Genomic DNA, 25,405 nt, shown 5'->3' on the forward strand with positions numbered 1-25,405 from the left:
ACTATCTACAGTTAGGACCAACAGATGAACGGTTTAGATAATCCAGATAGGTGGGCCCTGTTCAAAAATATAAAAATTTAAGGAAACAAGTTTTTATCCATATGGTATTTGCTAGGGACCATCGCAGAAGGCATTTCGCAGAGCGGCTGTTGCTTGAGAGAGCAGCCACATAGGCTCACTTTTTGTCTTATTCATTTAATTCATCCTATGTGGCGGTTCTCTCATCTAAGTAACCTCCCCACATTAACGTGGTGGCACTTTCGAAATTCCAGTCCAATCTAGTGGCTTTTCCATAAACATCCTCCCTTTTTCTTATTTCCCTCAACAACAAAAATCCGCCTACCCTCACCAACACACCAACGCCCTGTCCGTGTTCCCTCTCTTTCTGTTCCGCTCACAAAAGATCAAATAGACACGCACAAACTAACATGCGCCACGTGCTTACCTCACTCTTGTAAGTGTACTTTTTTTTAAAATTCTTTACCTGTCTCTATAAAAACCCTCTCATGCTCTCCCATTCGAGCAATCTCTTGCCTTTTCCCCCCTTCTTTATCGTCTTACAAGTAGGTTCGAGCTAAGCTCTTCAATTCGAGGTAAAAAAATTTATAGTTTTTCTCTCATGAATCTTTCGTTGATTTTACAGTAGCTTATCTTGCACTGTTGATCGAATTATTAGCTTTTGCAGTTAATTTCGATGTGAGATCTGTGATTTTTTGTTCGAATTCGTCTGATCTGTTGATTGAATGTTATGATCTGTGGTTCGAATTCGTCTGATTTATTGTTTTGTTCAGTGTTTCTGATGTTAGATCTGGACGGTTGGATTTTGAAAGGGAGAGATTTGTTGTAGAATCTTGCATTTTAGATGGATCTGAGCTGTGTTTCTCTATTTTTTACTTGATTTTACTGAAATGCGTGTATTTGATTTGATCTGGTATCTGAGCTGTGTTTCTCTATTTTTTACTTGATTTTACTGAAATGCGGGTATTTGATTTGATCTGGTAGTTGTTTCTGTTTTTTTTCTTAGGTTTTGAGTGAAAGATCTGATTTTTTGCTTTGAATTTTGTAATTTGTCTTTTAAAGGTTTTGTTAGAATTTGTGTTTTTTAAAAAAAAAAATTGGATTTTGGTAATGGTAAAGAGATTTGTTTATTTTTTGAGATCCTTGTATTTTCCTTTTTTAATTACATCTTCTATAGCACTTAGTTTGGGAATTTGAAATATACAGCAGGTAAATATTTGGAGATTTGTATATTGCTCTGATGACCGTTGAAATGTTATTGAGTTACATATTGTTGTATTAAAGGAAATGGTTTCAGGTTGTTGATCTTCCTCGAACGAAGTTCTCATTCGCTTACAAATTACAATCAATTGGATCCATGATTTAGATGTCTTTTTCTGTTTCAATTCTCTAATGAATTATGTACAGGTGATGAATTTTCCAGTAAAAAATAGAAATGGTGAAAATTCAGAATTAATGTTACATGCCAACTTTTTTGAAATATTCTTGAACTTTGTGGCATGGGAATTTGTTTTGATTGTTTTCTTTGTAATTACATATAGCTTATCTTTTAATGAGGCAATCTTGATATGAACATGTCTCATCTACCCTGCCTTCTTTTGAATGAGACAAAGGGGTTGAACAAAATAAGCATGGCATTTCAGAATTAGATGCTATCTCCACAGATTAAAATATACCTTCCTTGTTCAAATAAATCAATGCTTGTTTTTGGCATTTGTGAAACTTGGCTATGTGTTTTCAATTGGAAATTTCAGATAAGGTTTTTTATACTGCATTTTCTAAAATATTGAGGCTTTTGTCTTGTTCAATAAGATTGTGGTATTGTGGTAATCGCAAAATACGGCATTTGTTGGCCATCCTTTAACCTTTGTCCTTATACTTCTTGTAAAGATAACAACTTAATGCAATTCTTATCTGCATTGCCTTTCTGTCCCTTTGTACTTTGTCACTGAAACGACAAAACAAAATTGTGTTATTATTAAATTTTAGACCCTGTAGGTTGAAGTTCCCACTAATTTGATTTGCTACTGCTATGTTGGTGCTGCTCTTGATGGACGTCACCCGTAATTGTTCATCTTTGAATTATCTTCCTCCGTTCGAGTTATTTCTTGTGTTCCTGAATGCTGTTTCCCAGTGTTTAAAAACTCCTTGACTCGACAAGGAACTCGCCCGAGTCGACTCCTTTTTACCTTGGCCGCGTTCCGCGTTGCACCACATCCGCATCCCGCGTTTTGCCCTACAGAGTCAATAAACTCCTTTGACCCTCCCGAGTTATGACCGCGTCAACCACGTTCTTGTTCGCGTCCGCACCGTGTCAACAAGGATTTTTCTTGGCCGCGTTCCGCGTCACATCATTGTTTTTAAACGCTGCTGTTTCCATTGGGGATTCATTTTTGTTGCACTTATGTGATTGTACTGTTGCTTTTCTATTCAACCGGCACATAACTTGCACAGTTTTTCTTTTAATTATAGAATGCAAGCATACTTGCGCAGTTTGAATAAAGAATTTAATGTTTATCTTTCTTGTGCTATAGAGGCTATTCATTTTGGGCCAATATACTGAGTTTTGAGAGTTGATCTCATCCATTTTCTCAGGCACTATAGAGAAAAACCATCAATATTAACTTGCGCAGTCTAATGCAATAAAATAGCAACAATCAATCTTATCTAGCTTTTGGCATCAGTAAATAAATTTGCAAATATAACTGAGACCAATACCATTGTGTCCTACAAAGCTAAGGGCCATTTCTTTCTTTCTTTCTTTTTTTTCCCTTTTGGTATCTTCACCAAAGAAAAGGGGAGCAAACTTCTTTCCAAAATATGCAATTTAAGCTCTTGACATTTTCACCTGCCCTTTTTGTGGAAACTCGAAAGGAATTTGTCTTTATTTCTCTCTGGCAGTTTTTTCAATCCCATCGATCATAGAAGGGTATTATCATTTCTAAAAAAGGCTATTACGTCTATTTGCAGGTTGCTTTGAGTGCCTTTGCACATCATGGCTACAGGTCAACTCTTTTCTCGCAACACACAAGCATTATTCTACAACTACAAACAACTTCCCATCCAACGCATGCTTGATTTTGACTTCCTTTGTGGTATGTATAGCTTCCTTTCTTGTTGTTCATTGACTACATGTAGTCTGTGAAGCTCAGTGAATGCATTCAGATCATATTCTTATCACTGCCGGATGGATGTTTATGCTAATATACAATAAACTGGTAACCTTTTCCATCCTCTTATGTTATTAGGGAGGGAAATACCTTCTGTTGCTGGAATTATTAACCCTGGTGCTGAGGGATTTCAGAAACTATTTTTTGGTCAAGAGGAAATTGCCATACCAGTTCACTCAAGGTACTTTTCTCTATTAATATTGTAATTGTCAATGAGACTTTTCTAATAGAGATAATTTTTAATGTTTTTATATCTGAGTTCAACCGTTAGGCAACTACTAATGATATACTTTACAATTCTTGAATCGATTGTACTATAACCTTGACCACAGTGCCACACATGCTGTCATCAAATATCAATAAGTGATAGTTTGCCAACAAGGAAAGATTTTGGCCCTTTGGTGGTTTTTGTGACCAAATTGTCAATCTGAATCTCTGTTTGGATATTAGGAATTTAAGTCTTCCTACCATTTTTTGTGGACCATGTGAGACAATGTCTATATGATTTTTCACTCATAGGGATTATGATTAAATTTGATTCTATCCAGTAACCAAAAGAAAACAAAATATGGACTCAACCCTTTTTGCTCCATTAAAAGAGTGCCCACTGCCCCCGTTTTGCTACAGTATTGGAATATGCTAGCTGTAATTACTACATATAATCACCTAGTCGGGCGCATAGCCATTGTCGCATAGCCATTGTCGATGAGTGCCATGACAGGGTGGTTGTGCTTTCTCGCTGCCGGACCCCAAAAAGGAAGATTTTAAAGCCCTCTCTCTCCTGGTTCGATGAATGGCTTTTTCCAGCCTGGCTTATTCGAGAGAAGGAATCATCCTTTTTTAATGGATGAACGCTCCCCGTCTGAGCCCTATAAATTCTATATCATTTTTCTGTATCCTTTTCTGATTTTGGCTTGGTATAGCACTTCCCTGATATACTATATGTCTTAAAGAATTGATGTAATCAATAATCTAATCATTGACCAAAAGATTTAATACATTAACATATTACATAAATATGATTTATTGTTTAAATTATCTTCAATGTTGCATACCAATAAATATTATCGGCAGGCAACATTGAAGTGTCAAAGTTGACATGTTTTTGGTGAGAGCAGCTCATGACTCGAGCTGCTACTGTTTCCATCCAATTGCCAGTATTAGTTTCTGAACCATTTATATGATTTCCTAGTGGGTAGTATGATCTTTAACCACTTTAATCTCATTTCGGATGTCTTTTGTAGCATTGAAGCAGCTTGTGCCGCACATCCAACAGCTGATGTTTTCATCAACTTTGCATCTTTTCGAAGGTCAGTTGTCACTGTACTCTGCAAGAGCATGATTCTCCATTTTAGCCTATTCATTTCATTTGATATATTTGCAGTGCGGCTGCTTCCTCCATGGCTGCTCTGAAGCAACCAACCATCAGAGTTATAGCTATAATAGCTGAAGGTGTTCCAGAGGGAGATACTAAGCAGTTGATTGCATATGCAAAGGCTAACAATAAGGTGAGGGAAACAATGTAAAATATTTTGGAGGCACTGAAAGTTTTGAGGTTAAATCAAAAGACACAAAGTTTACATTACCATAAAGAATCCATATTATCAAAGAAAGAGAATAACAAAAAAGTTAAATGCTTTCGAAATTTGCGTCATTTTGCCAATTGTCAGAGTGTTGGAAAACTTGGTCTTCCTGAAATCATATATTCTTCGCAAACATTAGCTCACAGTTGATGTTATCACGATGTTAAATTGCAGGTTGTCATTGGCCCTGCTACTGTTGGAGGCATTCAAGCGGGAGCATTTAAGATTGGTGACACTGCAGGAACTATTGACAATATAATTCAATGCAAGCTCTACAGACCTGGATCTGTGGGCTTTGTCTCTAAATCTGTACGTTCTTATTTTATACCTTTTCTCGATGTCCTGCATTCACATTTTGTTCATCACATTGGTGACACTCTATGGGATTCTGCTGTTTCTGTTTTGAAGGAGTTCTTCACATTGAACTGTATAATGTGATTTTGTACTTTTGTTTATTGTTGTCTTAGGAACTGCTTTAATTCTCTTTACGAAATGAATTTTCATCGTTAAGAATATTTTCAGACATTATCTGTTTCCACTGAACATAAAAAGCATGATCCTCGAAGTTGGATAAGATATAAGGAGACAATATTTCAGGCACGCACCTTGAATGCTGAGGCACCTCGAATGAAATAAGAAATGAGAAAGAAAAACAAAAACAAAAGAAGCAGTGAAGTAAGCGACAACACAAGAAGCAGTGAAGTAAGCGACAACATATGGCTCAGGATGATGGCAAATATCAGCAAAGAAGAGTGTGCAAATCAAATTTGGGGGTGAGATATTTGGGTAAAGATGACAAATAAGCTGAGGGGGCTGTTTTCATAGGCAAGAGAAGTGATAGGAAGAGGGTGCCATCAGTGGATTACTTCTCTCCTACTCAATTTCTATCCCTCTTTTTGTTTTTTATAATATGATTTCACATCCCAACTTCACATCATGACTTTTCTTTGTCCTCATCTACCCCCTTTTTTTGGCATAAGGGCCTGCAGAGAAGTCATAAGGTGGAACCCTCAAGGACAACAAAGTCTTAAATTCCTGCAAGCACCAACCGTGTAGTTGTGTTTTTTTCCGCTCTGCAGTGGCCTGCAATTTTGCAACATATTTGGGATGGAAAGATGGTGGGGAGACACTCTAGGCAATGGAAAATGGCAAGTTGCAGATTTATATTGCTGCTTGAAGCAACCCGGAAGCTAAATCTGACTCAGAGACTAATGATAGCAACGGAGAGACGTGGCCACCGACACACTGGAAAAATAGTTTATTTGTCGAGATAGGGAGTCAAAGAGGATATAGACTATGTGGGTTGTGAATTTCTAAAAAAAAAAAATCAAAACAAGAGGATTAGAATTAAAAGACGAGGAGATAAAAAAGGACCCGGGTGGAGATAGATTTGGGCTTCATTCGGAAAAGCTTCTCCGTACGTACCAATGGAATCACACCTTCCATTTTGGGCTCTATGCCTTCGGCTCCAAGACACCTCTTATTTTTTCTGTTTTTGCTAAAAACATCTAGGTAATGTTTTATATAATGGGGTACTGTTTGTGGTTTACAATGTGTGTTTTTGTTTTACAATGGGTGCTTGCATCTCTAAGTTTCTTCAAACCCATATTATCAACCGCCTCCCCACCCTGAAATAAGGCATGCCTGCCTTATAGGAAGAGTTAGTTTGAAAAATTAATTGTGGTGGGGTCTTTTATTTCTATAATGAGCACTCTCGACAGCCTCATCCATCCCGTCAAAGCACCTCATTCCTTAGGCTATGTAATGTTGCTTCTAGCTATCATGGTGCTCATATTCTATATATCTTGTTTATACTAGTCATTTGTTTACCTTCATTCGGCGCGCAATTCCGACACCGAAATCCTTCGTACGGCTCGAGTTATTGACCCAAAACTTAGGGTTCGGTTAGAGCCTGTAGTCGGTGTCGCTAGGTTCGCTAATATCTGGTGCTGTATTATTGATCTCCTCCTACTCACTTTGTTGTGCCCCATTGTTTGTATCATTGGTTCCTTAGTTTACAATGCTAATCAGCATTTTTATATGGTTTTCGGATCTGCATCGTTTCTACTCGTTTTTCTTGTGCGACTCACTGTTTACTGGTTGTATAAGGATCATTGCACTATCCTTATGTCTAATGAGAACGGAAATAGTGCTCACACAACCGGCACTGACGGGAACGGGAACGGTGCACAAAGAAACGGTGCTCGCAGGAACGAGAATAAGAATGTTGCAACCCATTTACCTCATTTGTGATATTCTCCTTGCACCAGTTTTAGTTTTTGTGCTTTATGCTTATATAATTCTTAACAAGAGTCTTTTGCAAAAAAAGACTCTTGTTAAGAATCCATCTTCAAAATGGGAAAATAGTAAGGAAGCAGGATTCTTCCCTGGGAGCCTTCGATTCCTGCTTCGATTCCCGCTTTCGATTCCCGCTCTGGCAACCTTGAGTAGGATTCTTCCCTGGGAGCCTTCGATTCCTGTTTTCGATTCCCGCTCTGGCAACCTTGGAAAATACCAAAATTTTCAACCCCTTGTTACAATTCTAAAGAGAAGTCAAACAACAAAAACTTTATAGTAACAGGAAGCTGAAAAACCCAACTCAATCAATAACTTCAGTGATCTCGCACTCGCCTGTGAGTGAAGGCCTAGTGATGGATGAAGGCCCAGGGGTGGCGGCTGCATTGCGATAAGATGGAGATGGAGAAGAAGCCTCTGAAGCAGGGGGGATTGCGGGGATTGCACCGAGCGCCACATCACCTCTACCGGACTCAACATCTTCTTTTGTTTTTCTTTCTCATTTCTTATTTCATTTGAGGTGCGTGCCTGAAATATTCTCCTTTCAGTTGAGGTGCTTCATTTCTTTTGAAGTGCGTGCCTGAAAGAGAGTTTCCAATACTATGAGGATCGATACTCATGTTGTCTTGCCCATCTTGAGGTCCGTCCAGTCCATTCCATTGTGACTCATCAATCAAGCGACACATCTACTGCATCAATCATCATATTTACATTTGGCAGCAGACATCTATCATCATCATTGGCGGACATTCATCATCAGCTTTCAATCGTGTGCATCACTTGGAGGATTCAAGCTACATTTATTAATTGGGGCGGATTCAAACTACATTTCTAAATTTGGGATATCTTAAATGGGGGCATTTTATATAATCAAACGTACGTGGTTTTTCAATCCACATACGTTTGAGGGGGCATGTTAGAGAACCAGATATGATTGGATTGTGGCAGATTAGGCAACCCGATTGGATTAGGATTAGGTCAATTAGATTAGGATTAGGTTTATCTCTTTCCAAGCTTATCTGTAAGTGCTTATTTAAGCACACATTTGTGTTAATGAAAATCATCCAAGAATTAGTAGAAAGTTCGATTTATTAGAAATTAATATGGACAAACTTGCCATGGACACATTGCCTCAATTATTGTAAAAAAACAAATTCAAATAAAAAATATAGAAGACACTGAAAATTTTCTTGTAAAAATAATTAGGAAAGATCATATCCGACCCATTTTACTATGACTACCACGAAGAATATGATGCTAAAATTACTGTATTACCATTTTCCAATGCTCAGCACAAACATTAAAACTTTGTGTGATTCAGCATGATGTAGTGTTACTGAATTTAGCATGTGGTGTAAAGGGTAAGCGATATGTAGTGTAAATTAACATTACATGGCTCTATCATCACCATGTTTTTAAATTTCATCCGAAATCCGAAATTCTGGATTTTGGTTGATTTTTTTTTTTAATTCATTATTTTTCCAAAAATTCTGAAATATTATAATAATACTCATTTTTTACTGGATTTCAGCCGAAATTTAGGGATTTGGGCCGAAATTTAAATCCATGATCATCACATACATAGGTAATGCAAAATTCAAACATAATGAGCAAACATTTCCATGTTTGTGACCTCAGTGACTGAATCGACAGGACACACAAACTGCATTTTGCATTAGGGGGCTCTACATCAACCTTTAATTCACATATTGGCAGCTTACCTTCCTAAAAAGATAATCCCACCTTCCCCGACATGTCCTATTGCTCCCTGATATCCTAAACATAGCTGCTAGCTGATGATAAACAGACACTTCATCATGTTTGTAAGCTTTTGCAAGATTACTGCCTCCTTATAAGTCAATTTTTAAGGGTTGGTAATTGTAAGAAGAGACTGAAAAAATTTCTCAGAGGAAAGGAGAGGCTTGGGTTGGATAATTAAGTGGCCTGAAAGGCCCTGTCGTTGGCAGCAAGTTGCTTAGAGTTTAGGTAGTCAGCAAGGAGCTGAATGGGCTCCAGACTTCCAGCATAGAAATTCAATCTATAAGGCTGCAGTTTCCAGTTTAAACTCTGCAATGGAGTTCAGCTGTCCATCTTCCCTGTATGAAACACTCTTGTAAATGCAACTTTGGATAGTAGTCAATGAATTCAACTGCTCCTCCAACCTATATTTCTTTGTTGCCTTGAACACCCAGTTACACAGATAATAACCATATGCTATTATGATACAGTGATAGAAACTCTAACTACATTTTATATTGCTTTTGATATTGATGGTGTTAACTATTGGGTATTATATAACTGTCTGAATCAAACCAGTTTTGAGAAATGAGAGGTTAATTTTCTTATGAACAATGAAAATTGCAATAAAATTATTGTATAAGAAGCATTTACACACACTTGATCACTGAAACATGACTCATTTTGTATGGAACGCATATCTAGCTGTGTTAACTCGTCGACACTCATATCTACGTCAATTCGTCAATACACAATGCTAAGAAGTCTGACATTGAGGTGAGACGGTCATTGAAATAAAGTGCAGGACATCAATGAGTTTTAGTGCTTGTGGTCTGCCTGTACTTCCGAGACATACAGATTGTATTGGGGACATCCACAAAATATAAACAGGGAAACCTGCTCGGCAGAACACATCACTAGCTGGTTGTCATTTGGTTAAACCAGAAGTTTCTAGCTCCCATGTTCATTTGCTTTGATTATTGAAAGTTGAAGCATTTTACCTTTTGGAATGACGTATTATTTAAAAATTCCATTTACATTGTTATTTCTTGTTACCAAAACTAATCACATCAGAAATTTTGGTTTTACAATCCAGGGGGGCATGTCAAATGAACTTTATAACACAATTGCACGCGTCACGGACGGAATATATGAAGGTATCCACGTATTTGTTTTTTTCAATTTTTGTGTAGGCACTGTATTTTTTGGGAATTTCTATAATTTTGGATGCGCATTGAAACTTTGGCAGGCATAGCAATCGGAGGAGATGTGTTTCCAGGATCTACTCTCTCTGATCATGTGTTGCGGTTTAACAACATCCCACAGGTAACTCTTGGTGTTTTCCTTCTTTTAGCAATAAAGATTACATTAATAAAATCCTAACAAACGGTCCCTACTAAGTCTTTAATATTTCATGAAGGCAAGACCCAATTCTTAAGTCTTGCAGTGGAAATATATATTTCAGAAATACGACTCAGGTGTTTGAACTCTGAACTCTGTCAGACCGGTCAGACTCAGCAAGTATTACTATACTATTAGCAAGTTCTGAATTAAAGATTCTATCCCAAAATTTCACCCTCAAATTATTGGAACTCTAGAAGCAGAAACAACAAAAAATAACTTGTGAGGCGAAGCACAAATATTGAATGGTGTTCTTATATGCTTTGTCAAGAGTGAACGAAGTAATGCAAGTTCATGAAGCCATGTTAATTTCCTCCTATATTGAGGAACTTTCCCTCTCTGGACATTAAGTCTTTTCTTGACCTTATTGGCGGATCCACTCAGGTCAAAATGATGGTTGTGCTTGGAGAGCTTGGTGGTCGAGATGAATACTCCCTAGTTGAAGCCCTCAAACAGGGAAAGGTCCAGAAACCAGTGGTTGCTTGGGTTAGCGGAACCTGTGCACGACTCTTTAAGTCGGAAGTACAATTTGGCCATGCTGTGAGTTATCATCCAAATATCTGGCAATATTTTATTTTGGGTTATCATTTAGCTGTGCTCAGCATTTCCAAAACAGGGTGCCAAAAGTGGTGGTGAGTTGGAATCCGCACAAGCAAAAAATGCAGCATTGAGGGATGCAGGAGCAGTTGTTCCCACTTCGTACGAAGCTCTGGAGAGCGCAATCAAAGAGACATTTGAGAAACTCGTATGTTTATTCCGTGCTATAACCCATTTCTGCTATATGGGACACCTTTGTGCTTGGAAAATCATATAAACACATTATCTTAAACTTGTTTATTTTAGGTTGAAGACGGGAAGATTACTCCCGTGACTGAAGTTCAACCTCCTCCCATCCCTGAGGATCTTAGCTTTGCAATTAAAAGTGGGAAGGTCCGGGCTCCAACTCATATTATATCCACCATCTCTGATGACCGAGGTTTGATTCAATGTGCCATCTATATTTCACTTTACTATTTAGGCCGTTGATGGCATGATTAAAAAAGGTATGCATCCAATTCTTCTCCTATGCTATTTACAGGTGAAGAACCTTGTTATGCTGGTGTCCCTATGTCAACCATTGTTGAACGAGGTTTTGGTGTGGGTGATGTTATCTCTCTTTTGTGGTTCAAGCGTAGTCTTCCACGTTACTGTACCCAGTTTATTGAGGTGCACCATTTGGGTTTGTACTTTGTATTATTTCTATATATTATTCCACAGGAGTTTGTTCTTGAAGAGCAGAATATTTGTTCTTCCTCTTGTTGAACCTTGTTTTTTCGTCCAACATTTTCAGAAGAATTCAACAATACATAGTGCATTTTCTTTTGTTACTTTTGTTAAAACTAAATGTCTTTCTAGATCATATCTAACAGAAAATATGCCTTGGTCAGATTTGCATCATGTTATGTGCCGACCATGGTCCCTGTGTCTCTGGTGCTCACAACACTATAGTTACAGCAAGGGCAGGAAAGGATTTAGTTTCCAGCCTTGTCTCAGGTACTATAACGTGTACATGGACTCTATTAATGACACAATACCAAGTGTCATTTGTTCTACATTTACCATGTGAAATTGTTTTCTTGGTTAGTGTTTTTTTTTTTTTTAATAATTTGAAATAGTTCTTGGTTAATTACCATAAATTAGAAGCAGTAATATTTTTATATTTCCCTTTGCATTTAAGAAACAATGAGCAGATCTCGTAATGGAACCGAGGAATTAATTGGTTTTCTGAAACAGGGTTGCTTACTATTGGTCCCCGATTTGGTGGAGCCATTGATGATGCCGCCAGATATTTTAAGGATGCATATGAGAAGGTAAGTAGAGTTGAGGAATGAGTACTTTTTCTTGGTTGTTACTTGGATAAACAAGATTACACATACTGGTTTGGTTATTTTTGAAAATGAGCCACAGTAAAACACGTGTACCATACTGTTTCTTTTCAGGGTCTTACGCCTTACGAGTTCGTGGAAAGCATGAAAAAGAAGGGCATCCGTGTACCAGGAATAGGGCACAGGTAATTAGCTTTTGTAATAGAATACAGATCCAAATCTGCTCCTATCTGAAATTATATATTACAGGACAAATTGTAGACCATTACTAGAAAAATGATACTGTTTAACCAGTTTACAAATGTACATTATACCATTTTTTTTTCTTCTCCCGAGTTTATAAACATTGCTCTAAGTTTCACATATCTGGAAATGTTCATTGGTTGTTTCTGAAGGATCAAGAGGGGTGACAGCAGAGACAAGAGAGTAGAGTTACTGCAAAAATACGCTCACACACATTTTCCATCTGTAAAGTACATGGAATATGCTGTTCAAGTTGAGACATACACTCTATCAAAAGCAAATAACCTAGTCCTCAATGTCGATGGTGCCATTGGATCACTTTTCTTGGATCTCCTTGCTGGCAGTGGAATGTTCACCAAGCCAGAGATTGACGAGATTATTGAGATTGGATATCTGAACGGGCTCTTTGTGCTGGCTCGCTCCATCGGTCTCATCGGGTGAGTTAATTAACATGTTTAGTGTAATTTGTTTAACCTTAATTCGGATAATGATCCAGTGCATAAGCCGTGCACTGAAACTCAGCATGTAAACCATCCCTACCACCGACGGGATTGGTGGTCTAGCTCAACTGGTATGAGCACCAACTGGATGGTAGAGATGTGACTTATATGCTTAGTTTCAGTTCCAACATGATAGGAGATTGGCCAACAGTGAAGCCGATAGGCTTACTTGTTTGGGAGTCAAGTCATGATTTTAAATTTTGGCCGAAACCAAAATATTTCGGCCGAAATTTCGGATTTCCACCAAGAACGAAACGAGATTCGCATGGAATCATTCTTGTACAGGATTTTGCTTAAATTCCGAAATATCGCTGAAATTCTCTTTTTAGAAGATTTCCACCAAAATTTTTGAAATTTCCACTGAAACGGAAATATTTTGATTACCATTTTGGCCGAAACTGAAATCAAAATTTAAAGCCTTGGTCGAGAGCATGGGTACGGGGTGCGGGTACGACACGACACGACACGGGTACGCGGGTACGTGATTTTCAAAAAAACCCGGGTGCGGGTACATTTGGGTACGCTGAATATAATAATATTTTTTATTATTTTATTTTCAAAGTTTCAATTCTACTCCAGATTTTGTCTGCCAAACAGCAAGGCCTAAACAATTAAAGTAAAAATTACCCACAATCTCAAACAAACAAAGCCTAAACAAACATCTACTGATTTTTTCCTATTCATTTAATTTATCTGAGGTGCATGTTCTCTCCAGAGAAAATGAGCCCCAAAATGGTTTTTTGCAAAATTGCCTAGCAAATCCCAATCGGATTTCAAAATCTGAAACGAACAGAGCCTTAAAGGCTTAAACCCTAGATGGCTGGCACAATGGCACCTTAGATAAATTAAATGAATAGCACAAAACCTGTAATTTTGAGATTGTGGCAACTGATTATGAGCCTCAAACCTATTATCAGACTCAAATTAGATTTGGGGAACACAATCAGTTGGCATAATCTCAAGAAAAAAAATGGGAGAGAGAGAGAGAGAGAGAGAGAGTGCAGTATCATTTCAAGAGAAATTATATGGTGTAAGGAGAGAGCCGCGGCCGGAGAATCCGTCCGGAGAGGGAGTCGCACAGAGAGAAGGGGAGAGAGCAGCGTTAGGGTTTTCTTTCTTCGTTTGCTTTTTATCTCATTTTTAAACAACCCCCCCCCCCCACCCCCCCACCCCCAACTAATTTTTTTTTAAAAAAAAAAAACATCTGGTGAGTGTCAGGTGCACACCCCGAACGTACCTGATACGCACCCGAGACTCAAATTTTGTTTTTTTTTAAAACCCATCTTTGGGTGCGTACCTGGTACGTACCCGGGATGTACCCGTATCAGATACGCACCCGACACGGGTACGAGGGCTTTTTAGGGGTACTCGTGCTTCCTTGGTCGAGAGATCCTGCTTGGAGTTGTTCGATTTTTTTTTTCTTTGAAAGATGATATATTTTCATTGATACTATGGTTACATTGGGACCAGGAGGCCCATCCAGTATTACAAAGTATCAGAGAGACTGGTCAGGGCATACCCTGTACCAGGAAAACTTTAAAGCAGAAACTAGATAAAATAACCGAGACATGTCTTTCTCCATTATACCAGTAGAGAGAAAAAAACCAAAACTGACCGAGAGGAGCTTCTTAGTACCATACTCTTACGCCACACCTTCTTTTGCACAATAGTCTCCCCACTAATCCTATTACCATCGACACTAAATACCAAAATTTCATCACAACTAATGGATCACTCCTCCCAATCCTTTAGGTAGCAGAGCAGAAAGATCCAAACGAAGAGCCAATCTAGGCGAAAGACCATGGCCTCTCAAGCCTTAATTGGTTAAAGTGTAGCTCAACTGGATGCAAATAGATTATTAACTACTGCTATTACAACCATGTTCAGACTAAAATTTCCTTACTGATTATGAATTTAAAGACCGGTGACTAATAATTCCAAGAGAAACTTCTTCTCCATCCAAAACCTCGCCTACCTTCCCTGCAATTCCATAACCAAGCAATCAGACTCAAATCACAACCGTACCCAAGGGATTGCAATCTACCTGTACTCCGGCACCCAAGATAGTCTCCCCGACACCAAAATTTCTCCTAGTACACCAGAAGTTCGAACACCTAGAAACTCAGAAAGAGTTATGCTAAACAGGGACAAAAAATCGAAAACTAACTTGAAGAGACTAAAACACCTAGACAGATCAGAGAAGAGAGCCCATTACTTACCAAGGTCCCCCTCCCCAATCTTCTTTGCAGCCTCTTTCTCTTTCATTTCTTCCAAATCCCTTGCAGCCATAGCCAGGAACATCTCCTTCGTGGCCCCAAATCTTTTTCATATCCAATCCTAAACACGTCCCCGATTGATAACGTCCATTTTTACAACATAAAACAAATTTTACGTCCAGTTTTACATTGAAAGAAACAGAGCCTCAATAAATTTCTTTACCAATAAAAAAAACGTAGTTGTTCACTGCCGAAATGAGAAAACAGGGATTTACAATTTATAAATTGTGTATGCGGAATTTTATTTATTCTATGATTTTTTGGAATTTGTAGGCACACGTTCGACCAGAAGAGACTGAAGCAGCCACTCTACCGTCACCCATGGGAGGACGTTCTTTACACCAAGTGATCGGACGTTCTTTATACCAAGTGATTGAATTCAGATAACAGGTTCTACATTTGCTTTCTTCAAATTTTTTTCCTTTGCATTTTTTCCAGGGATTAGTGTAGCTTTAAACTCGTGTTTGTACTGCTAGTCATAGGTTGCTCGCAAATGAGTGAACGAGAGTATTGTATCTTATTTCATGGATCCTACATAAAAATTAGATATCATAAGGCAAACTCCTTATGATATCGGATCTGATTAGTTCTTGAAATCTCACTTTTGATGGCTAATATGTTGCTAATATCAATAATATCACTTTTCTCTTTTTGCTCGGATGTTTCAAATTTGAAAAAAAAATAAAAAATTTTGATATCGGCACCCTTCCTGTAGGTCTCTCTTTTGATTGCTACTATGTTGCACTAGCTGTCTGTTCACTCAGATAGGTAGAGATTTCTCCTTCAAATTTGAAAAACTATATATTAATTGATATTGGGACCCTTCCCCTAAGAGGATTCTTGATATTAGGACAATTTCGTAAACAAACCAAGTAATCTCCTCGTAGTTACTTCGTACAGTAGTGTTTGGTTGTCAACCTCGTAGAGTAGTGGTGGGAGTGTCATTCCACACGAGAGAGAGCATCTGTTCCAATATTCTACAAGAAAAAAAAACCTGTATTTTGGTGGTTTTTTGCTTGGATTTTGCTAGTAGTTTGCTAATATGCTACGTCATTAGACTAGGAGGAGACAAGCCAAGTAGTCTCTTTTGGCACTTTGAAACTCTACATGCAGCCAAACATAGTATTTTGCTGATGTGGCAGCCAAAAATCACATAAAACCCCCCTACAAAACCCAGGATTCTGTGCTACCAAACAGATATGGCCCTCGTAATGGAACCAAACCTTGGCAGGAAGATACATTGGTTGGTAGCAAATATCTCCTAAGCCTTCTCCACCTGCTCACCATCACAATAAAGGTTGATCTTCATAAATGCTACATTGGTTGGTAGCAAATATCTCCTAAGCCATCTCCACCTGCTCACCATCACAATAAAGGTTGATCTTCATAAATGCAGATGGCCGTTTCGAGACGCAGATTTTAGAATCTTAGATTTTTTTTCAAAATCCTAGATGGGAGACGAGAGAAGAAGGAGACCGTCTGTTCAGTTCGCTTTAGAATCTTGGATTTTAAGTAAGAAATCTAGGTCTTTGAAATCCCTCCTCTCTCCAATCCTGAGATTTCTAAAACCTGGAAACATGAGATGATTTCCTACTCTCTTGCTGACGGAAAGAAGGCCAGAAATCAGAAAACGACCGTTGGTCTCCTTCTCTCGTCGAAATCCAAGATTCTAAAATCAGTGTATCCAAACGGGCCATAAGAAAATGGGAGCTGTTATTGGCACCTCCCTGACCTTCCTTTTCACATCATAAATTCTGAGTTCAAATACTACCATTGGTTGGATTGGTGGGACCTTTGTCATTTAGTTGGTGGACCCCGATTCTCTGTTCACGGGTCCCATTGGAAAAGGCAGCCAAAACGACCGACCTCTTACATGAAAAATGCAAAAAAGTAGAGTGGATTTTAGTCTGTTTTCTAACGGTAACTTTTTGGGGCCTCAATCTAAGATCACTCGTTTTACCATACAAAAACTAGTGGTCCAATAATGGTGAAAGAGAAGACCCAACTTTTTGTTAGGTGCACCCGTTTTTAAGGCAAAAATGGCGACATGCACGTCTACATCCTTATCTGTTCTACTGATATTTTAATGTGAATCTTTAGAAAAATGATGCGAATCTTTTCAGGTAAAGTTTACATGCATGTGTATCCATTGTATGAGTGTTGATCCCCAAGACATGCATGTGGAGGAGTAGTGTCTAGGTTTATTTTGGTCAAGTTAGGAAACCATAAATGAAGAAGATCTTCTTAGAGTGCTTGAGCAAGATAAGAATGGCTTTTATACACCAGATTATAGATTGTTTCGGCTTATTGGGTTTCCCATGAGAACCTTTTGTATTTTGCTTCTTCTTTGTGGCTGCTGGGTTATTATTTTCAAGCTGTTGGCTTTTGAGCCCTAATCTCTTTTTTTTTATAATGAATCTGGTAGGGGTCCTGCCTAACCCCAGCTCACTTATAAAAAATTAAAAAAAAAAGTTAGGCAACCATGAAAAATTATTCCATGGAATATTTTGTGGGCCCAAATGTATGATAGAAACAGAGGAGGGAGAGCCCGAGCTGTGTCCGAGAGATCTTGAGCGATTACATGAATTTTGAAAAAGCTGCTATTTTTAGAAACTCATGGGGGGATAGATTTGAGTGGGAGAGACTGTAGAGAGCATGAGAAATCCTCAAAAGATAATGAAACAAAAATACCTACTTAAATTTTTATTTTTATTTTTTTTGTTTTCCTGATTTTAAGGAGCCTTTCATGCTCCCCTCACTCCCACCCTCTCAAGTTTCTCCCTTTCCTACCCTTCTTTCACAACTGGACCACAAATATTCCATGGAATTTTTTTCAAGGCTGCCAACACATGGCCTTAGAGGGAATGAGCTTGTATGCAAGCATGCAAAGAGTGGGTGACTTGGTATCTAATCAAGTTAGGGGTGTAACCGTGTAAGCTTTACACCTCTTGTCTTGATTAGACTAAAGTGATCCTAACCCACAATGAATATGATCTATTGATTAGGAGCCCCCTTCCCAAAAAAAATTTCAAGTGCTAATATCTCTCTCTCTCTCTCTCTCACACACACACCGGTTCAAGTCATCTTTTTTCACGTGTAATCAAAGTGGGAACTTTTAGAAATATTTTTCCTTTCCAAACTTTTCTAGAAAATTCCTGCAATCCAGCAATTTCCAATAACTATGCCATGTTTGAATTGCATGTAAAAACTTCTTTATGGAAATGTTTTCCTGAGAATTTTCTTTCTTTCATTTTCATTATTAAAATATTAAACTTAATAGGGATTTGCTAGGGTCCACTACGTAAGGCATTTCGCGGAACGTCTGTTGCATGAGAGAGCGGCCACATAGGCTCACTTTTCAACAGATTTTGTCATTATTCATGAGGTGGCTGCTCTCTCATGTAACAGACGTTCCGCGTAATGCCTTATGCGGTGGTCCCTAGTATATCGGAACATAATATACTGCATGTTTAGCAATCACGAAAAAAAAAAATCATGGATTATTTATTTACCCAAGGTGAGAGAAGGGTAGAGAGGGCTAGTCGCAGAGAGATCTGAGAGTTCTTGTCTCTTACCAACCCCATCACATGCTATCCTCTCTCACCACTACCACCCCTCCAATCTCTCTTTTTCTCCCACCTCTTTGCAAATTGCACCTCTCCTAAGGTAAACAAATATTCCATGATTTTTTTTTCATGGTTGCCAAACATGTTCTAAGCACACATATTGCTTTCTTAGTAAAATGCTTTTTTAAAACTTTTCACACCATCACACTCGAATCACTTTCTAAGTAGCAAGCCAAGCTTATCTTTTGTGGACACAGAGAAATGTCCAAAAAAAAAAAGATATTGTGAAATACACTTGATCAAGCATACTTGTGACATACACTAAGTTTGGGCCCACTTGTGGCATGATTGGAACCATTTCATCCAATGGGTCCCACTATGGAGATGTCATAGACTACTACAATTAACATGCATCAAAGAATCCTAACCATATGATTAGAGGACTTGAATGCAAAATTTTGTTAAGAATCCAAATGTACCCATCAATGGAGTAGCAAATGCGGTTCTATTTTAGAGATTATGATATAGTATGCCATGTTGGGGCCCAGTGTATGAACAATTTGAAATGAGAAAATGATAAATTCGCCCTTTTATTCGGCATATAGGGGTGCAAGTCGGCCAGGTTTCGTTGGGTTGAGGCTAACCCTAGCCCAACCCGAGAACTCATAATCTCAACGCTATCCTGACCTGAACCAAGCCTCGAGTCAAGAAGGGTCAACCTGAACCCAAGTTGCCTGTAAATCTCTCAACCCTAACCGAACACGATTTTTCAAATCAGACTGGGTTTGGGTCGAGTTGGAACAAAGTGGGTTCGGGTTGGCCCAGGCAAAGATAGAAAAAATACAAAAAAGAAAAAACGAAAAAACCCTACCATAACTACGATCTTATGAAATCCCAATAAAATTAGGAGGATGGGTGGGATTGCCCAATGCCTCAACCCTAATCCAACCCCAAATTAAATTGGGTTGGCACTTACAAACCCCAACCCAACCCTATCCGAGGAAATGCAAACCCAACCCGAGCCAAAATCGAGTTGAACCTGGTTCAGGTTGCACCCCTAAGGACCACCCCCTCCTTGTGGTTGGGAACATGGAAAGATGTCCCAAAATCATTTAAATAAGGGTGACCCTAGTTAAAATAGGGGGGGCATGGGGGCATTTATCATCTGCTAATTCATTGGGGGTGCTCTTCCTCTTCGATAAAACACACATAGTAGTGAGCTCATTGCCCAACAGAAGATAAAGAAGAACAAAAAAATGAAATTCGTTCTCTCTTCTCTGTCACAGCAGTGGACACCAAATTTCAATTCCATCAAATCTATAAAACTCTGCCAATCCAACACAAGTGAAACAAAATTCCCCATTAAAAAAAAAACACAAGTGAAACAATAGTCCCCCAAAACACTTCCAAAACAGGAATCCATTATGCTCTGTTCTCTCGTCGGGAAAGGAAAGGAAAGGGAACTGAATGGAAGTAAACTGATGTGGCAGAAAGGAAAGTGAAGGAAAAGAAACATGACAGAAACCTGTCAGATGAGCGTTTCGTTGCATAGAAACCTCACAAAAACTACAGAAATATGCGTTTCGTTGCAGGGAAACTCAATAGAAACCTGTTAAATAGAAACTGTGACAAACTGATATGCAGAATGATGCCAACATAGAATCTAGTCTAAAATAAGTGGGTCCAACCCTTTGAAGTCAATCAAAATAAGAAAACCATGACAAACAGAAGTTGAACAATAACGATGCCAATCAAATTGCCATAAATATAGAGTTGCCAAGATATAAATCAGGCAACCAACATAGACTTGACATAAAATTGTCACAAATATAGAGTTGCCAAGATAGAGTTGAACAATAACAATACCAATCAAATTGTCACAAATATAGAGTTGCTAAGATAGAATTGCCAAGATATAAATCAGGCAACCAACATAGACTTGACATAAAAACTACATATGTAACAAGCGGATAGTGCTCAACAACAAGAGGAAGAAGCCCCAAAAAAATGACTAAGAAAGATGATAATGCAACAATAGAATGACAAATCCAAGTAAACAAAAAAGTGTAAACAAAAAGAGCAAAACAAGGCCGAGCTTCCCAATAGACATTCAAATCCTAAATATAACAAAGACCTCAAAGACGGGCAAGTAAATCAAGCTACCGCAAGGGGTGAAAGAAATTTGTTCACTTTTGTTGCATGTGAAGAAATTTATTTTGAATAACTAGGGAAAAACAGAATAAAATAACAGAGAAAAACAGAGGTTTCAATCATAAAAATCTATATAACACAAAAACACCACCAAAATAAAGGAATCAAACATACCCACCACCAAGATGAAAAAAAAAAATCTCAGTACCTTTCGATTTCGAAAAACCTTATTTCAAGGAAATGAAATAGGGTTAAACTCACAAAGCTCATTACAACAAAATCACAAAAATAAACATCAGCAAAATGCATTGTACAGAAACCCCCAAGCAAAGACATCCCAACAAACCCCTTTTAGGCCTATTTTTAGCATAAAAAGTGAAAAAAAGCAACCAAAACCCGCAATAAAAAAATCCCTAAATCTAAAAAAAAACCCAACAAACCTAGAGCTTAGATTATCGATTCTTAGACTCGGAAAAGAGGGAGAATGAAACTTTATTTCAATTTTATGAAACCTGAAATAGGGTTTATGTAAATATTCTCAAATAGGGTTTCTCAAAAACATGAAATAGGATTTCTCAAATCAATTTTACAGAGCTATTTATAGAAACCCTATTTCAGATTTACTAAATAAGGTTTATAGAAACCCTATTTCAGATTGGAGAAGATGAGCACAAGGGTTTCAAAAAAAATAAAATGAAAGAATGGGAAAGAGAGACAAGAAACAGAAAAGAGAGAGTGAGAGAATGTACCGTGAGCGAGGTCGGAGATGAGGCTTTTTCGCCACAGTGGGAGGTTGGAGACGACAAAATTGTTTGTCTTTTTTTTTTCTCCACACAGCTACGATCGAGGAAACTTGAGAGAAAGTAAGGTTTTCCGATAGTTTGTAACGGAAATGGGATGGGAGAAAAGTCGCGGAAAAGTCTTTTCCACGTAATTTATTTTATTTTCCACGTTTGATAAAATAGTTTCCGAGGAAACTAAAAGAACACCACAAATATCAGTTTCCGCGGAAAAATACAGGGATTTCCCTTGGAAACCCAACGGGAAAGGAAACAAGAGAACACATCATTAGAAAATATAGAGGGTAAAGTGATAATGACCAAAGATATGGTCATTTCCACATTGGTTCATGAGGATTTTAGCTCTATTTCTTATTTTCTCTTGCACGTGTCATTGATTCTCATTACTAATTTACAACTCCAAACTCTCCATGACTCCATTTGTAAGTACCACAACAAGATTCTCAGAGTAAAAGAAAAAAAGGCTTCTATCTTTATTTTCCCTCTCATTTCTACTCATCAGAGCAGAAACCCTCTTCATACTCCCCTTAGAAAAAAAGATAAAACATAACTCTTACCTTCCCAATCAGACTCAACCCATCAAACCAAAAGCTCTGTTCTCTCTTTACAAACCTTAATTTCTACAACCTCAAGAAGCAAAATCAGCAGAACCCATCTCAAGAGAAAATGGATGTAGAAGAAAAAACAACAGAACGCAGATAGTTAAAAGGGAGTTAGAAGAAGAAGGAAAGATTCTCATCAAACCAAAAACCTTTTGCTTTACCACACAACACTATACCAAAATCTTCCCCTTGCTAGAATCAGCCAAACTCAATACTAAATTAATTTGTTCTGTTCTGAGTCTCTGCAAACCCTAATTTCCTCAATCCTCTACTATTCCTACACAATCCACCATTAAACCACCTCCCCAACCTAGTAGAAGCAAAATCAACAAAACCCACCAAGGAAAAAGGGTGAAAGACCAATCCCTAATTTCCGCAATTTCCCACCATTTCTACACAATTCACCAGTAAACCACCTCCCCAACCTCTCCTTGCTAGAAGGAGCAAAAAACAACAAAACCCACAAAGGAAAAAGGGTGAAAGACCAAACCCTCCTTGCAAAAAGAAAAAACAAAAGAGCCCAATTGGGGAGAAGAAGAAGAAGAAAAGATCCTTATCAATGGCTTCTGGGAGCAAAGCAACACAAACCCATCACACACATTCATCAGGAGCAAGCAACATCAAAACCCACCACACAGAATCAATCAGCAAAGCCATTGCTCAGTACACAGTCGACGCCCGCCTCCACGCAGTCTTCGAACAGTCAGGCGAGTCTGGTAAATCCTTTGATTATTCCCAATCTCTTAAAACCACAAATCAATCCATTCCTGAACAACAAATCACTGGATATCTCTCTAGAATTCAGCGCGGCGGCCACATCCAGCCCTTTGGCTGTATGATCGCCATCGAGGAATTGAGCTTTAGGGTTATTGCATACAGCGAAAACGCTACTGAAATGCTTGACCTGACCCCTCATTCAGTCCCCATTCTTGAGAAACCAGAAACCCTAATCGTGGGTACCGATGTTCGCACCCTATTTAGTCCCTCTAGTTCTCATTTGTTAGAAAAAGCTGCTAGGGCTAGAGAAATTACGCTGCTGAATCCGGTATGGGTTCATTCGAAGAATTCGGGGAAACCCTTTTATGCAATTTTGCATAGGATTGATGTGGGAATTGTAATTGATTTAGAGCCAGCTAGGACAGAGGACCCTGCTCTGTCGATAGCAGGTGCCGTTCAGTCACAAAAACTCGCTGTTCGGGCGATTTCGCGACTACAAGCACTACCTGGTGGTGACATTAAGCTACTTTGTGACACTGTTGTGGAACAAGTCCGAGAGCTCACGGGTTATGATCGAGCTATGGTCTATAAGTTTCATGAGGATGAGCACGGTGAGGTCGTGGCCGAGAGCAAGAGGGCTGATTTAGAACCTTACATTGGACTACATTACCCTGCAACTGATATACCGCAGGCTTCGAGGTTCTTGTTTAAGCAGAATAGGGTTAGGATGATAGTTGATTGCCATGCGAGTCCTGTTAGGGTCATCCAAGATGAGGAACTAATGCAGCCCCTTTGCTTGGTTGGGTCAACCTTGCGAGCTCCACATGGTTGCCATGCTCAATACATGGCCAACATGGGGTCGATTGCATCTTTAGGAATGGCTGTTATCATTAATGGAACTGATGACGAGGGTGCTAGTGTGAGGAATTCAATGAAGCTTTGGGGGCTTGTTGTTTGCCATCACACGTCTGCACGTTTCATCCCTTTCCCCCTTCGTTACGCTTGTGAGTTCCTTATGCAAGCATTTGGCCTTCAACTGAATATGGAATTGCAATTGGCATCCCAAATGTTGGAGAAACATGTTTTGAGGACTCAGACTCTATTGTGTGACATGCTTCTCCGTGAATCTCCAACTGGAATTGTCACCCAAAGTCCTAGTATCATGGACCTTGTGAAGTGTGACGGGGCCGCCCTATATTACCAGGGTAAGTATTATCCGCTTGGCGTCACTCCAACTGAAGCTCAGATAAAGGATATTGCAGATTGGTTATTGGCTTTTCATGGTGATTCGACCGGCTTGAGCACTGACAGTTTGGCCGAGGCCGGTTATCCTGGTGCGGCTTTGCTCGGTGATGCGGTTTGCGGGATGGCCGTGGCATATATCACTTCAAAGGATTTCTTGTTTTGGTTTAGATCACACACGGCAAAAGAGATCAAATGGGGAGGAGCAAAGCACCATCCTGGAGATAAAGACGATGGGCAGAGGATGCACCCACGTTCGTCATTTAAGGCATTTTTGGAAGTGGTCAAGAGTAGAAGTTTTCCATGGGAGAATGCGGAGATGGATGCCATCCATTCTTTACAGCTTATTCTGCGAGACTCGTTTAGGGATGCTGAGGGTCGCAACTCCAAGGCCATAATTAGTAACCAGTTTGGCGATTTGGAGTTGCGGGGAATGGATGAGCTCAGCTCTGTTGCAAGAGAGATGGTTAGGCTGATAGAAACAGCGACTGCACCCATTTTCGCTGTTGACTCTGATGGGAGTATAAATGGATGGAATGCTAAAGTTGCTGAATTGACGGGACTCTCGGTTGAAGAAGCTATGGGAAAGTCGCTAGTTCATGACCTTGTTTATAAGGAATCCGTAGATGTTGTTAGCAAGCTTCTTTATCATGCTTTAAAAGGTAAGTTTTTATGAACATATGATTAGGTTTTCTTGCTAGTATTCAAGAAGATCAGCAATCAAATAACATGAGTTGGATTAAAACCCTTTTGCAATTTTATTTATAATTTTCTGATAAGTAATTCATTTGATATTTAAAATGGACCCTATTTTATCATCATTTAAAGTGATTCTTGCATAGCTGTGGATTTCTTGTATGTATTTGATTTTTCACTCTCATTACAAGGTTTTAAATGTTGGTTTCGGCCACAACCAAAATTTCGGTTGAAATAATGTAAAGTCTCGGAAAACAATTTCAGTATTGTTAAAGTATAAAAGATAAATAACTCCTTTCTCCAATAGCTTAAGCTTTTGGAGAAGTTGGTAAGTTAACATGGTATTAGAGCCAAAGATCTCGTGTTCAAACCTCCCGGATAGCAAAAATCCACATGCGATGGTCGGCCCAAAGTGGGTCCACATGTGCCACGTGTTTGCCAAGTGGGCCACACGTGCGGGGGAGTGTTGAAGTATAAAAGATAAATAACGCCTTTCTCCAATAGCTTAAGCTTTTGGAGAAGTTGTTAAGTTAACAAGTATTT

The 25,405-nt window shown here is 38.8% G+C and overlaps 2 protein-coding genes across 4 annotated transcripts in view; both read left to right on the forward strand.

Annotated features, from left to right (window-relative positions):
- The first annotated feature begins 343 nt into the window (after positions 1–343).
- On the forward strand, positions 344–15,748 carry LOC143852484 (ATP-citrate synthase beta chain protein 1). 2 transcript variants are annotated; one of them, XM_077361962.1, is made up of 17 exons: positions 344–454; positions 2,989–3,113; positions 3,267–3,369; positions 4,433–4,498; positions 4,573–4,696; positions 4,946–5,080; positions 9,900–9,960; positions 10,053–10,129; positions 10,589–10,744; positions 10,821–10,949; positions 11,048–11,180; positions 11,283–11,410; positions 11,632–11,737; positions 11,978–12,054; positions 12,184–12,254; positions 12,465–12,749; positions 15,362–15,748. In XM_077361962.1, exons 2-17 carry the CDS (start codon positions 3,014–3,016, stop codon positions 15,435–15,437), a joined length of 1,827 nt encoding a protein of 608 aa, XP_077218077.1. In that variant the 5' UTR covers positions 344–454; positions 2,989–3,013; the 3' UTR covers positions 15,438–15,748. The 2 variants fall into 2 exon arrangements, with proteins under 2 accessions (XP_077218077.1, XP_077218001.1); XM_077361886.1 differs by lacking the exon at positions 344–454 and adding an exon at positions 464–593.
- Positions 15,749–22,012: 6,264 nt separating this feature from the next.
- Positions 22,013–25,405, forward strand: part of LOC143852590 (phytochrome B-like) — a 31,661-nt gene continuing 28,268 nt past the window's right edge. Inside the window, exon 1 of one of the 2 annotated variants that reach the window (XM_077362158.1) lies at positions 22,013–24,828. In XM_077362158.1, coding sequence (XP_077218273.1) covers positions 22,767–24,828 — 2,062 coding nt within the window. In that variant the 5' untranslated portion in view covers positions 22,013–22,766. The remainder of the gene's footprint in view (positions 24,829–25,405) is intronic. The other variant, XM_077362080.1, reaches the window with a different exon arrangement.

The sequence above is a fragment of the Tasmannia lanceolata genome, unplaced genomic scaffold, assembly GCF_043159265.1.
Source record: "Tasmannia lanceolata isolate RefF3 unplaced genomic scaffold, GAP_Taslan_0.1 ptg000002l, whole genome shotgun sequence".
Taxonomy (NCBI): Eukaryota; Viridiplantae; Streptophyta; class Magnoliopsida; order Canellales; family Winteraceae; genus Tasmannia; species Tasmannia lanceolata.

Coding starts and splice junctions, on each gene's coding strand:
- LOC143852484 (XM_077361962.1), top strand. CDS start 3,014: ATGGCTACAGGTCAACTCTTTTCTCGCAACACACAAGCATTATTCTAC. Junction 5,081..9,899: donor TGGGCTTTGTCTCTAAATCT/GTACGTTCTTAT, acceptor TTTACAATCCAG/GGGGGCATGTCAAATGAACT. Junction 10,130..10,588: donor GGTTTAACAACATCCCACAG/GTAACTCTTGGT, acceptor GGATCCACTCAG/GTCAAAATGATGGTTGTGCT.